This window comes from Dendroctonus ponderosae, unplaced genomic scaffold (genome assembly GCF_020466585.1).
Source record: "Dendroctonus ponderosae isolate FM_Combo_2020 unplaced genomic scaffold, Dpon_F_20191213v2 Dpon_F_20191213_1, whole genome shotgun sequence".
NCBI lineage: Eukaryota > Metazoa > Arthropoda > Insecta > Coleoptera > Curculionidae > Dendroctonus > Dendroctonus ponderosae.
Genome location: NW_026017110.1, coordinates 30810190 through 30823480, shown reverse-complemented (window position 1 = coordinate 30823480; position 13291 = coordinate 30810190). Strand labels below are relative to the sequence as shown.

General features: G+C 34.0%; 1 protein-coding gene and 1 long non-coding RNA gene across 2 annotated transcripts in view; one reads left to right on the top strand and one right to left on the bottom strand.

The window, feature by feature from the left end:
- LOC109541881 (ras-related and estrogen-regulated growth inhibitor) overlaps positions 1-13291 on the bottom strand; it is a 292322-nt gene that overhangs the window by 125506 nt on the left and 153525 nt on the right. Inside the window, exon 3 of the mRNA XM_019910878.2 lies at positions 5155-5231. Coding sequence (XP_019766437.1) covers positions 5155-5231 — 77 coding nt within the window. The remainder of the gene's footprint in view (positions 1-5154; positions 5232-13291) is intronic.
- LOC109541889 lies at positions 7280-8123 on the top strand. The gene is made up of 2 exons (XR_002172378.2): positions 7280-7611; positions 7731-8123. It is a non-coding gene; the product is annotated as an uncharacterized LOC109541889 (long non-coding RNA).

Here is a 13291-nt window from a genome sequence, read left to right as displayed (position 1 = left end):
ATTTTTACACTAACACGAAATCACTGATAATTGCTGCTCTAATGCGAATTTGAACTAACAGTACGGCCTGTGATTTTACCCTTATTTATTGACAGATTCCCACCCCCAGGTTGGGTGGAGTTTGAGTCAAATTTTCCCCAGATTCTTCGCGTAGGGAGGAGCTTGTAATAAGCTCCAGCCCTGAGTTCTACGAACTTGAGAAAGTTCTCGTTGGGCGGTAGAACGACGTACTTGAATAGGATGATCGGAATTTGGGTCAGCTTTTGTACATAAAATCTTCCTTTTAAAACTGACGGGCGATGCCCTTGAAACGGTCCCCAATAGTTCCGCATGATATCCTATCGCTACTGTACATGTCAACCTTTATCTGCACGGCTTCTATGTCCACTTTGGTGGTCGTTTAGAATTTATTGGTTTCGTTATTTACTTACGTCTTACAGTTGTTTGCTTGCAACAATACAGAATGATTCAGAATAGACGTATTTTCTTTGAAAGGGTTAGTGGGCTTACGGAGAACATGAAAAAATGTTTTTAAAACAATTTCAGTTTATTGGTAGGCTTTTGACGACAATAGGTCAACCTAGTCCAATAACAATTTGGAAAACTATCTCTGTAGTTAAATATTACAATAAAATATTGCAAATTTTACTTAACGTTTTGCAACATAAAAAATAGTAGGCAGAAGAAAATATTCGTTTGCCAGCTGGAAGTGTTACATATGAAACCTTGTATTATACTTGTGTATCAATGCGTTGAAATAGCCAGAAGGATTTTTTAGAATTAAACATGATAATTTCGTTTCATGTGTATCTTAATTTTCTTTACTCATGTGTTAATAGTGACTGCATTTAAAATTTATCTTCAGTTCTTCCTATGCTTCTATCTTCAGGTTAACAATATCAATAGCAAAATTATCGATCGCCCAGCAATCTTATAACTACGAAACGGCTTTATGGTGAATAAAATTTAAAGATCGGCCTGATAATACGTTTAATTCAGAAGAATCATGATTCAATGCGTGCATTTCATTCGTGCGTACTATAAACTATTACATAGTATACAATGGCAATCCGAAGGGTCCATTTATATCAAACGAATGGCCATGTAAATATGGGGACTGGAAACAACTCAACTCTTACCTACAACGGGGACAAACAAATGACAAAAATATATAGAATCTGATATTGAGTTATTTGCATGAAGTAATTATAATCGAATTATATTTATCATCATAGTGAAAAACCAAAAAATCACTTTGTAAAACTGAACACCTACATAGATGAAAGCATATAAACTAATAAAGTAAATACGTTTATAAATTTAGATTTGAATGCTTTAGTAGTGAGTTATATTCTAAAGTGAGTTATAGCATAGTAACCTATGCATTGCATTGTTTTCGATTTACAATATTGTAACGGAAATGGCCTGGGGTACTAACGTTTGGAAGGGGGGATCGAAATTCATGGTATTTCAGTAAATGGGAGCCCCATTTCGGCCCCATTTACTGTCAAATATGACACTGACAAGCGGGAAATTTCGCACCTGGGCTGGAGATTTCGAGAACCTTCTGGGTTACCTGAAGGAAACTATATAAGCGACGACGAGAACCAGACATTGATTCAAAATTTGCGTCATTCCTTTTAAGGGGTGATAGAGGCTCCCTTGGGGAGTACCAGAAAAATATTGAAATTTTTTTTTTTTTATTTCTAGAAGAAGAATTTGTTCAGTTGAAGATCAAATTTCAACTTTGTTATTAAGCATTAATTTAAAAAAAATTCCACTTTGGATTGGCAGCCTATTGAAATACTTAAGCATTCAAAAAGAAAAATTACGATCTTTGCTTCAAATTATATCAAAAAAGTTCTCTTCTACAATTTTTTGATGAAAAGGCACAGCGGCAATGATGTTTTTTGTCATTAACCGATAGTTACAGGTGGATAGCCCTTGTCAATAATAACAAAAATTTGTCAAACTGTGACTTACTTTGAATTTCCTTTCACGTATTTGCTGGTATGCTATTAGTTCAAGGGAAATGCTACAGTAACATAGCAGAAGCTGAAAGAACTCACGCCAACAAAGGACGAGGAGAGTGATTCCGGGAAGATAGTGGACGACAATTGATGTTCGGGTTTCAGGCACAGAGGAACAAGTATTGGACATAATCGAATCAGGGCCTTCCAGGGGTACTCAGGGCCCAATAACTGACACTTTCCCATAAACCAAGTAAATACCGAGGAAAGGCGTTTGTACGATACACACAGCACAAGGAGATACAAATGGAGCACGAGTTAATTAACTGAATACGAGAAGCTGCTTGATAAGAGTGGATAATAAGGAGATTACACAGGCACTAGCTTGTTTGGAGTTAATCATTCAAATGTTTGGTGTTGTATGGATTATTTATGTAAACACAAAACCCCCCAGAATTCGAGGTTATGAGAACAGGTTGACATTTCGTCAACAAATCTTGTTGAATTTACCATTTATCCTTGTCTATCTTACTGTCAGTCTGTATAATTCCATGATTACCGGAGTTTTAAATAATTACGAAGCAACAGGTATTTGCGCAATGTTAATTAGGCAGATTACCTTGAAAACATTGCTGCCGTATTTCTGATATAGTTTTTTGGAAATTTGTCAGTTTTTAGTAACAATTAATTTATTTTACTATTTTTTCTGTACTCCTATAACATTGCCAGACAACACCCCCAGAGGAATGACGCCAATTTTGAATCACCCTGTATATAATGTTTTCTCTTACTATAAACGTTTTGTATTTAAAATTTAGGTTTTCAAGAAAAAATTGCAGAAATCAGTTTTTCCTGTGCAATGCCATTGCCATTTAAATTTAAATAAAATTTAAATTTAAATTTAAATATAACTAATTTCTTAACTGAGCAGGTGCGGCATGAAGCGATTTTTTCTGGAACTTGTGCCCTTTCATTGCACAGCCGCTTAATAATTAATGATTATCTGAATAATGTTATACCGGGTGATTCAAAATTGGCGTCATTCCTCTGGACGTGTTGTCTGGCGGTGTTTTAGGAGAACAGGAAAAATAGTAAAAAAAATTAGAGAAAATTTGCAAACAACTATATTAGAAAAACGGCAACAATGTATTTCAAGGTAATTTGCCTAATTCATATTACGTAAGTACCTTTTGCTTCGCAATTATTTAAAACTCCGGTAATTATGGATAAATAGAGAAAGTGACAATAAGATAGACAAGGGTAAACGGTAAATTTCGCCTATTCGCAAATTCAATCTTGATGTACATTTGAAAGGAGCTTCAAAGTAAGTCACAGTTTGACAAATTAATGTTATTATTAACAAGGGCTATCCACCTGTAACTACTGTTAATAACAAGAAACATCTTTGTCGCTTTGACTTTTCATCAAAACATTGTAGAAGAGAACTTTTCTAATATCAATAATTTTCGTAATTTGAAGCAAAGATCTTATTTTTTTCTTTTTGAATTCTTAAGTATTTCAATATGCTTCCAATTAAACATGGAACACTTTCAAAATAATGCTTAATAACAAAGTTGAAATTAGATTTTCTACTGTTAATATTTTTAGAAATTCTCAAAAAAAAACAGTTGCCACATTAAGTTAAAAATAAAATAAAAAATTAGTTTCCGTTTTGTGCATTTGAAAGACATTGTATTACTGATTGTGTAGCCAATTAGTTAAATTCGCTATGAAAATCTAGTTGGACACATTAAATTATCGAAAATGGCATCTCAAAGTTTACTGATCTTCAAAATATAAAAAAAGATATAATAGTAAATTTACACACTAAATTAATATAGGAATTTCAATAGCCAGTAAGATCAAATTGTAAAATACTATTTACAAGATTTTCACATTTTGGTCAAAAAGTTTAAAACAGAAAAAGTATACGTCCTATTACAAAATTACAAATTTGCTACGTTCCACATTTTCGTCATAACTTGAGTAAATTATGAAAAACGATAAATAAAACACTCAAAATAAAGCTGCGTATCAAGAACGTGCTGAACATCAGACGAGATGTTCGTTAGTCATGCAGTTATTAAATTTTCATATATAAACGAGAATCTTTACACAAGATCGAATCTGCTATTATTATTAAATTGTTTAAGTACATATAACATGTTGGAAATATTAGGAATTGCTGAAAAAGTTAAATAAAATCAAAACTGTTGAATTTTTAACAAACATTAGTCGGTACCTAGGTAATTTATTTATCGTTTTTAAGTTCTCTTACTAAATATATGAACATTTTTTCGAATTAGTTTCAACACCCTATAGAGATTCGACCAAATTTCTGCCCCTTAACAAACACACATTTTAGCTAACTTGAATTATAAAACAGAACACATCTTTCAATATAAAGCTTTGGCACGGGAGCCATTAACATCTAGAACTCAGCTGAAAAACTCAGCTGAAAAGGGTTATTTCTTCAGTAGTGTAGCTACCATTCAAGTACATCTACTAAAGCATTTTATAGTGAACAATAAAGCGGTACTTAGTACAGGCATTTATTTATTGCAGTCGTTTTGTTATCTCTTAGTTTAATTTGATTACTATACTGTTATTATCGTCATTACTGAAAAAGCTTAAATATCTAGAGGCAGTGGTTTTTACTGTTAGTGAGTTTTTTTATTATTATTTGAAAATCGTACTTAAAATAGTCTAATGGACATAGCAATAATTTATTGACTATGATAATGCGCGATTATAATATGTGGATGTTTTCATTTTGCACAATTTACGGTAGAGAGTCAAGCAATCCATAATATCTATCACAAAACATTTTCTATGTCAAATTGCGTTACTAAAATTATAATATTTATTTTCATTGAAGCGGAAATGATAATACAGTTTACCAAATTGGGTTAATGTTGTCTTACAACAACATTTTATCGTTTTCCATGTTCAATATTATGTTGAATTTCACATCGCTAGTCGGTAACGAGATTGCTTTATTACTATGATTACATTCTTCTGCTGAAAATTTTTCGTTTATGCTTTTACTCAATCGTTCAAGCCAGATATTTTTGAGAAGCGACTTATCCGGGTTGCATTTATTGCCCATATTAAAGCCAATTTTGCGAAATAAACATGATGCAAATGTTGCTTGATATCGTTTAATGTCAATCATGTTACTTACTGCACATTTTGATGTATCCAAAATTTCGACTTCTGTAGTTACACTGTCAAACGTGACATTGTGACGATAGAGAAGATCTGAAAAAGAAATAGCACACATTAAAACGTTAATTTGAAACAAGTGCTGAAGAACTTAAATCACACACGGCAAAGTAAGCCACTGAAGTCAATTAGCGAAGTACATTAAAGCTAAATAGGCATATGAGAATGTGTTTGATCAATAGGTAATGTTGCTTCCAGTTATGGGTAACATGTTTGCAAACGGTATTTACCTGGTTTAATATTCAGATATTTGTAACTTTGATTGGGGTAAATACTGTACAATTACAGCTGCGTAATTAACGGAAGCAATAATACAATGTTTTGTTTAATCTTTAATTATTTGTAGTGTCTAATTTAACAATACATCATTAATTACATAAATATTGCGACGTTCAAAGGCTTAGCACAACAATACATAGTACAGGAGCAGAATTGCTAAATGCATTTTCAAGTTCACAAAACCAAAAAAGGCTATAGTCCTTTAAAACTTTTTATATTAAAACGTTGGTTAGAACAAAAAAATGTGTATATGAAAATACTAGAAATAGATAATTACAAATTAATTAAAAGTAATTTTTAGGGCATTCGCAAATTTCCAGGCCGCTTCCATGCTCTTCATCTTCATCATTACAGTTTGCCACCGTTTTTTCCAAGCAGTTTAGCCATCCACTTCAGCTCCGAGTTTGTAACATCCGACACCAAATAACATTAAAACATCCGTTTTTCCGTTTTATTTAATGTTCAAGTCGTACTTCAGAAAGTTGAAGTTGACATCAACGAAGTTTGAATATTTTTTGCTAGATGATCTGTTCAATATAGAAGTTTAGATTTTACCACCACTCCTAAGGCATTTTCTCTTTTGATGACTATTCTTTCACATGAACTGATTCGGATGCTTTTTTTCCTACAAATTCAAGCCTTTATATACAGGGTGATTCAAAATTGGTGTCATTCCACTGGCGGTGTTGTCGGGGGGTGTCTTGGGAGTACACGAAAAATAGTAAAATGCAAATTAATTGCTATTAAAAACTCAGATGTTTGCAAAAAACTAAATTAGAAGGATGGCAGCAATGTTTTTCAAGGTAATCTGCCTAATTAACATTTCGTCAATACTTGTTGCTTCGTAATTATAAAAACTCTGGTAACCATGGAAAAATACAGAAAGTGACAATAAAATAGATAAGGTAAATTCAACAGGATATGGTAAATGTGGACTACTTTTTCGAAATATCAAAATTGTCAACAAGAAATTGTTCTTAATTGTGATCATAACCTCGAACTGATGTGTTTACAAATAAACATATCTGTCTAAAAATAAACTGTCTTTAACTCCAAACAAGTTGGCGCCTGTGTAATCCCCTTATTGTGCACTCTTCTCGAGCCACTTCTTGCATTCGGTTAATTAACTCCTGCTCAATTTGTGCCGGTGTTGAGTATTCCACTGGTTCTGAGTAACCCTGAAATGTTCTGCTGCAATTATCGCCAATACCTCTTCCTCGGTGTCTGGAGCCCAAATATTTATTGTCGTCTACTATCTTCCTGGACCCAATCTTCCACTGTCTCTAGCTCTTTGCCGTTCAAAATTTGGGAAAAATAACCTATAACCCTATAACCCCTTAAATGGCACCAATTTTTAATTACTCTGTACCTTTTAACCCATCGCTAATCAGGTCCGTGTCTTTGTGTTTTCCTCTGCTACTTTATAAAGTTCCCAACATTATTTAGGCATTTTTATGACAGCGTGTGGCCTTAATTTATTTTCCAATTTCTCAAAAAATCAATCTGCTGGATGATAATAGGCCTCCCGCACATTTCAAATTTTTCTATCCATTTATATAAATTTCTGTCCATATTCAGTATCCAATATTCAGTCAATTTCTACTTTATCAGTCGTTTCTGGGGCAAATGTGTAGAACCGTAGCACTATAATTTAGACAGACACTAAAGGATGACAAAACATTGTTTTCTAAATTAATGTCTAGGGGGCGCGGGAATCTTGGTTTTAGTACACGGATCACGTGACGAAGGTCACTATAACACCTCCCAATTCTCACGGTATAGTCATGGGGGGCTCACTGATATTGCCATGCGCGTACCCATGTTTTTGGGAGCGCAGCCCCGCCATCTGTGACTGGTTTGTTCAAGATAAATTGAATGAAGAGACAATTTTACAGTTTCCACTTAAGGGCATAAAAGAGACAATCTTATAGTTTCCACTTAAGGGCATAGATGATATGACATGACAGCGTATTTATAAAACGTGGAGATTTGCTATTTTTAGGTTACAACATAGATAAACACGAGTATAGATTATCCGTAAATCCCTACCGTCTATTATAGATGTTATTAAGAAATGAGCATTAATATTGAACGTATACAGCAGTATGCCTCAGTGCGATGATACATCTTCAAGGCGGTAAGCTTCATCATTACTACAATTATATACATGTGGATTGTTGGACGAAACCCACTGGTGCTGCTTTTGTACATTTCTCGGATTCAAGTTAGAACGAAATAAAAGCAGAATACTTTCAGGTGTCTATTTGCTCAGAATCCCAAGTTGAGAATGGTTTGGATCAGGCGGATTGGGTGTGACAAGTATTTTATAACTTTACACTTATTATGATTATACTTATTATCGTAGATTTTAAACTTATCAACCCGATATCCTGGTACACAATTGTATGTCGGTATATATTATTGTGATATTCATCCAACTGCCTTAATATATATCTGCATTGATAATTGCACTTAATTAATTTATTTGTTGTTACATTGAAATATTTGTTTATTTTCTTAATCCTTGATTCATAACATGCCTATTTTGCTTCTTGATCAAAGGTTTGTGGTTTGTATAATACGCTTTGCACAAATTAATGGTACTTGGCGTTTCGCCTATTTATTTACTGCAATAAAAAATTGAAAATGCTTATGAAGTTTCTATTATCAACATATCCAAACACCAATCACTAATGTCTAAATATGTATCTGCTATTGTCGGCAACCCATTATTTTCATTGGAATTAAGATATGTTTAATATTCAATTTGATATATTTGTTTATAAATCAGAAACAAGTCTTGCCTCTGTACAAATATATCAAACTAAATATTAAACATATCTTAATTCCAATGAAAGTAATGGGTTGCCGACAATAGCAAGGATGCAAACCCTGAACAGTAGTAGCAGAGACGCAAACCCCGCAAGAAGAACGTGGCGCAGTTGTGCCTGGGTCCATCACAGATGGCGGTAGGATAGACATTGTTTCCACATTGTGCATGAGAGTTGGTAATCTATACTCGTCTTTATCTATGGGTATAGTGCGCGTCAAGAGATGCAAGGCTGGGGGGAAGCCCAGTCAAAAGCGACTAACCTTGAGGCAACAGGCGCACCTCATTTTATCAGCCTTACCCACACATGCGGGGCTCTGTGTGAATGGACCGAGACCTTCCCTAGCTATTCGTGGGAATGATGGGGAGGAAAAACCCCCACAAAATACCGGCGGGACCTCCTCAGAAGAACTGTCGGGCTCCGCAGTTGGCAAAGTACCGAAGGGTGGTAAAAAACTCTCGGGGGCCGCCAGGCGGAAAAACGCGCACCCCAAAAAAGCTGCTATAACCGGGACGCAAAAGCGACACCGGTCGGATGGCAGCACACACAACAAGCCAGCACCTGGGCGGCTGTATGTGGAAACTTCCGTATAGGAAGGAACCACACACAAGTCGTGCAAGGTTGCGGTTTCCGTGATTAAGATGGCCATAGCGGCGGTCGGATATCCCGAGAAGACATTTTCTCCTCAGCAGGGAAAACTCATAAAGAGGCACCTGCTTGGGAAAATCGACGAGCTGGAGCCAGGGATGACTACCAGTTTAGGTCATGCGCACCCCGTTCAATATTATTCTGGAATTCATTTCCACAGGGATAATGAGGGAGTAAAATGCGAGGGCACCATAGGGCAGAAATGACCGCGGTGCAAGGCCAAACACCACCTCGGCGGTAGGAAAGGGTTTTAGTGGGTAAACAGCTTAGCTGGAGTCCCACACAACCCAGAGCGACAGACCACCAGATCTGGGAGTGTATAAAAGAGCATTTGCCAAACGTCACCGGAAAAAAAATTAATGTCTGTACTAATTGGCTTTTTTTTTACAGCTCGATCTTAAGAGTGTCGTAAGATACTGTCTATGTGATATATTGATTACTTTTCGATAAATAATGTGTGCTTTATTGTGAAATATGAGCAATGTTTATCAATCTGTAATAGAAGGCATGAGTGACATCAGTCTTAACAAATAAATTTAAGGCAAAATACCCAACAAAAAGATTTTCTGAAGATGAATGGGCATCAACGATATAGAATAAATATAAAACTACTTTTATATTGCACTACGCATCCCCGTGAGAATAGATAGCAAATAGCCAAAACTGTTATTAGTTTAAAAAAATAGTATAAAAAATATTTGTTGTTCCTTGATATTATTATAACGATATTTCAATCAAGAACAAGTATAATTGCAAATTCGCTTGAAACTATTTCTTTCAGAATGAGTTATGCTTTATGAATGAATGTATTGAATGGAACGATCGCAGGTTGCGTAGTGCTCGCAACTGTATTCGATGCATTTTTGCTCTAAATTGTTCGCATTATTTGTCATAGTTCTAATTACCGTTTATCAACCTGAATAATAATTAATGAATTTAATGCTTATGACAAATTTCTGGAATCTTTCCAACGGTTCTAGATTTGAGAGATGGTATAAATAACGACTAATTTTTACACATCGAGAAATCCAACCTCCATCCATATCATTGATATTTAATTTTCTTTTCAACAAATACAAATTTAATTTATTTTACATTTCAATAGTACGGTGCCTAATCATTATTCAAGCCACAATATCAACCATGCAAGATGTACACGTTAATTTATTTGCCATTTAATAAAAATTGAAGGAAATTTATTAAATCTTTCAATGTTTTACTAGAGTAACAACGTATACAGGGTGATTTAAAATTGGCGTCATTCCTTTTAAGGAGTAATAGGGGCTTACTTGGAAGGTACGAGGAACAGAGGAACAAGTATTGGACGTAATTGCAAAAGAGCCTTTCAGGGGCACTCAGAACATTGCACAACAACTGACACTTACTCCCACACTCCCAGGCACCAAATAAATACCGGCTATATTCCTACCACGTATGTAAGATCACATTAAAACAACGGATTACTGAACACCGGTATAAATTGAGCAGGAGTTAATTAACCGAATACGAGAAGCTGCTCGAGAAGAGTGCATAATAAGGTGATTACATAGGCACTTGTTTGGAGTTACAGACTCAAATGTATGTTTTTGTACTTGGTAAACAAATTAATCATTCGAGGTTATTAGTTTCGAAATAAGTTCCGTCATTCAACGATTCCTGTTGAATTTACCGTTTATCTTTGTTTATCTTAATGTCACTCTCTATTTATCCATGGTTATCGGAGTTTTAAATAATTGCGCAGCAACAGGTATTTATGTAATGTTAATTAGGCAGATTACATTGAAAAACATTGTTGCCCTTTTTCTAATATAGCTTTTTGCAAATTTCTCAGTTTTTAATAACAATAATTTTTTTTAACTATTTAACTATTCACTTCTAAAACACCGCTAGACAACACCTCCAGAGAAATAACGCCCATTTTGGATAACCCTGTATTTAAAGAAAGTAATTGCATTTACAATCATTTTATTTTAGGCACTACGTCACTCCAAAGGGATCCCAATTTTTCGTTGTCTAACTGAGATTTGATGTGTATTTCCAATGAGGTCTGTTCTTGTTATACAAGATATTGAAAATATGTAGGTATACGTTATTGCTAATGAAAAATTGCACTATTGCGACTAAAATTGCAAAAGTTAAAATTTTGAGTACCTATATGAAAAAAATATTGGCGCATTTAATCATCTTTGTGATGAAGTCAAAGTAGAAAAATATATTGATGGCCCAAATCTATGTTCTGTGATACATCTAAGAATCGCTTAATTATGGCTCATTTACATTTGGTCTATAGCAAAACAACTCAAACACAATACATTTTTTAACTATATACTTTTGCGCTGTATTGCATTTAAAAGCTAGATATTTCTAATTTTAACATTTGATATTAGTGAAAATAATAGAACTGTTACTCCAAAACAAAAACTGTGTTTTTGTGTTAGTTTCAGCCAGATCTCACACGACATCAGCATCATTTAAATGTTCACTTAAAACGACAAATAAGCCCGGAATAAATTTCATAGTGGACATAATGTAAACGATAAATACTAAACTGTTAGTACCCACGAAATGTGTCTATGAACATAAAAGATGTGTAAAATAACCATACACAAAACCAAGTCTATAGATTTAAATCACTAAATTCTTAAAATTGATGGAAACTAGTATGGGGATTTAGCGTGTAAAGGCAAAGTCGGCAAGAGCACAACATTTAAAATTGTCCGTTTTAAGTCGACAATTAATCTTAGAAACTCAAAAAAATGTGGCATTTGATTTAATCGCTCTGCTCATTAAAGCGAATCTCCTCAGTAAATTAACTTTATTAAACGTACATACAAAGGAAGTGCTGTCGTATTAAAGCATTTAAATAAAAACAACTTAAAACATGTAGGAACATTTTACGTTCTGTTCGCATAGGTTTCGAAACCCGATACCCACGTAAAGTGTTTTAACAAGTAATATCATAATCGGTACTGCCAAATATAGAAATGATTTTATAGGTTTCCTCGTATCTAAGGTTGTTGGAACAACCTTTAATTTGATTTATATCGACTAGAGTTCCTTATTAATATGGATAAAGCGCAATAAACAGAATTATGCGTTTTAATGTCCAATTATTTACCTGTAATCCTATTAATTTTTTGCGACAGGGATAGTTGTGCGTCACTAATTATATTAAAATTTATAGACATTTAGCATTTATGGGGCACCAACTTGTGTTTACGGATTTTACAGGTACAGTTTGGCAAGTTTTATTACACAGTTATTGCGCTCAATTTTAAGATCTCTCATTAACTGAAGGTTAACGATTCTAGATCATACGATTGGGAAAGGCAACAAAATCATCTGTTACATTTTTTATGCTTATATGCATCAGAAGTAAAGAGACGACCTTGATATGTGAGAAAAATTATGTTCTGTTTATGCTTAAACTAATTTTAGTATTAGAATCCCTGACATGAGTTATATTATTGGATGAGCAAATATTGACGTTAAACAACTCTCTACAGGTTTATACAGAGTGCTTCAAGTCTTCAATTACATTCATCAGACGTGATTACCCACCCCAGCACAGTAAAATTATATGAGATATGGTTTTTCAAACATTTTATTCTATTATTTTTTTATTTCTATGTGTTTGCAAGTCTGCAAATATAGGCATATATTATAAACTAAATGTTTCTGGATTGGTACCTGGCTGCTAGAATATGGGGCATGCTTCCACACTCTTTGGCACTCAGTGTGTTTTAATATTAATTCATAAATTATATAACGTTATATAAAAAATATATATATACAGGGTGACTTTTTTTCGATGGCCAGTACAAAGATCTTCGAAACTATAGCAGTAACAAAAAAGGTTAAATGAACAAAGAATTGTAGTTTTGAATGCTCTACTCGAAACCAATTTTATTTTTCTGAATTTGACAGCTATCATTTGGGAAAACTTGTAGGAAATGGAATTCCAAATAAAATGGCATATGACATTTCTTCAAAATAATTGTCATTTTCGACATATAACACAAATTTGCGGTTTTTTTAAATGGCAACCATACTTGGTTATCACTTTACCAAATAAAGCCTTTTATTACGATTTCGGTGATATACAGGGTTGCTCATTAGTGCGTCAAAGTGCGATATCTCAGTAAATATGAAGTTTACAAGAAAATTCGTCCAACGAAAGTTTTTCACGTTCAAAATTCAAAAGGTCCACATTCTAAAATTACTTTCCAATATACAGGGTGCATCATAAACGTGTGGTAGTTACCAACTCTGGTTTTTTAAATGAAACCCCCCCTTTTTTTGTTATTTTCAGATTGGCCGTTCAATTTTAATTTATGT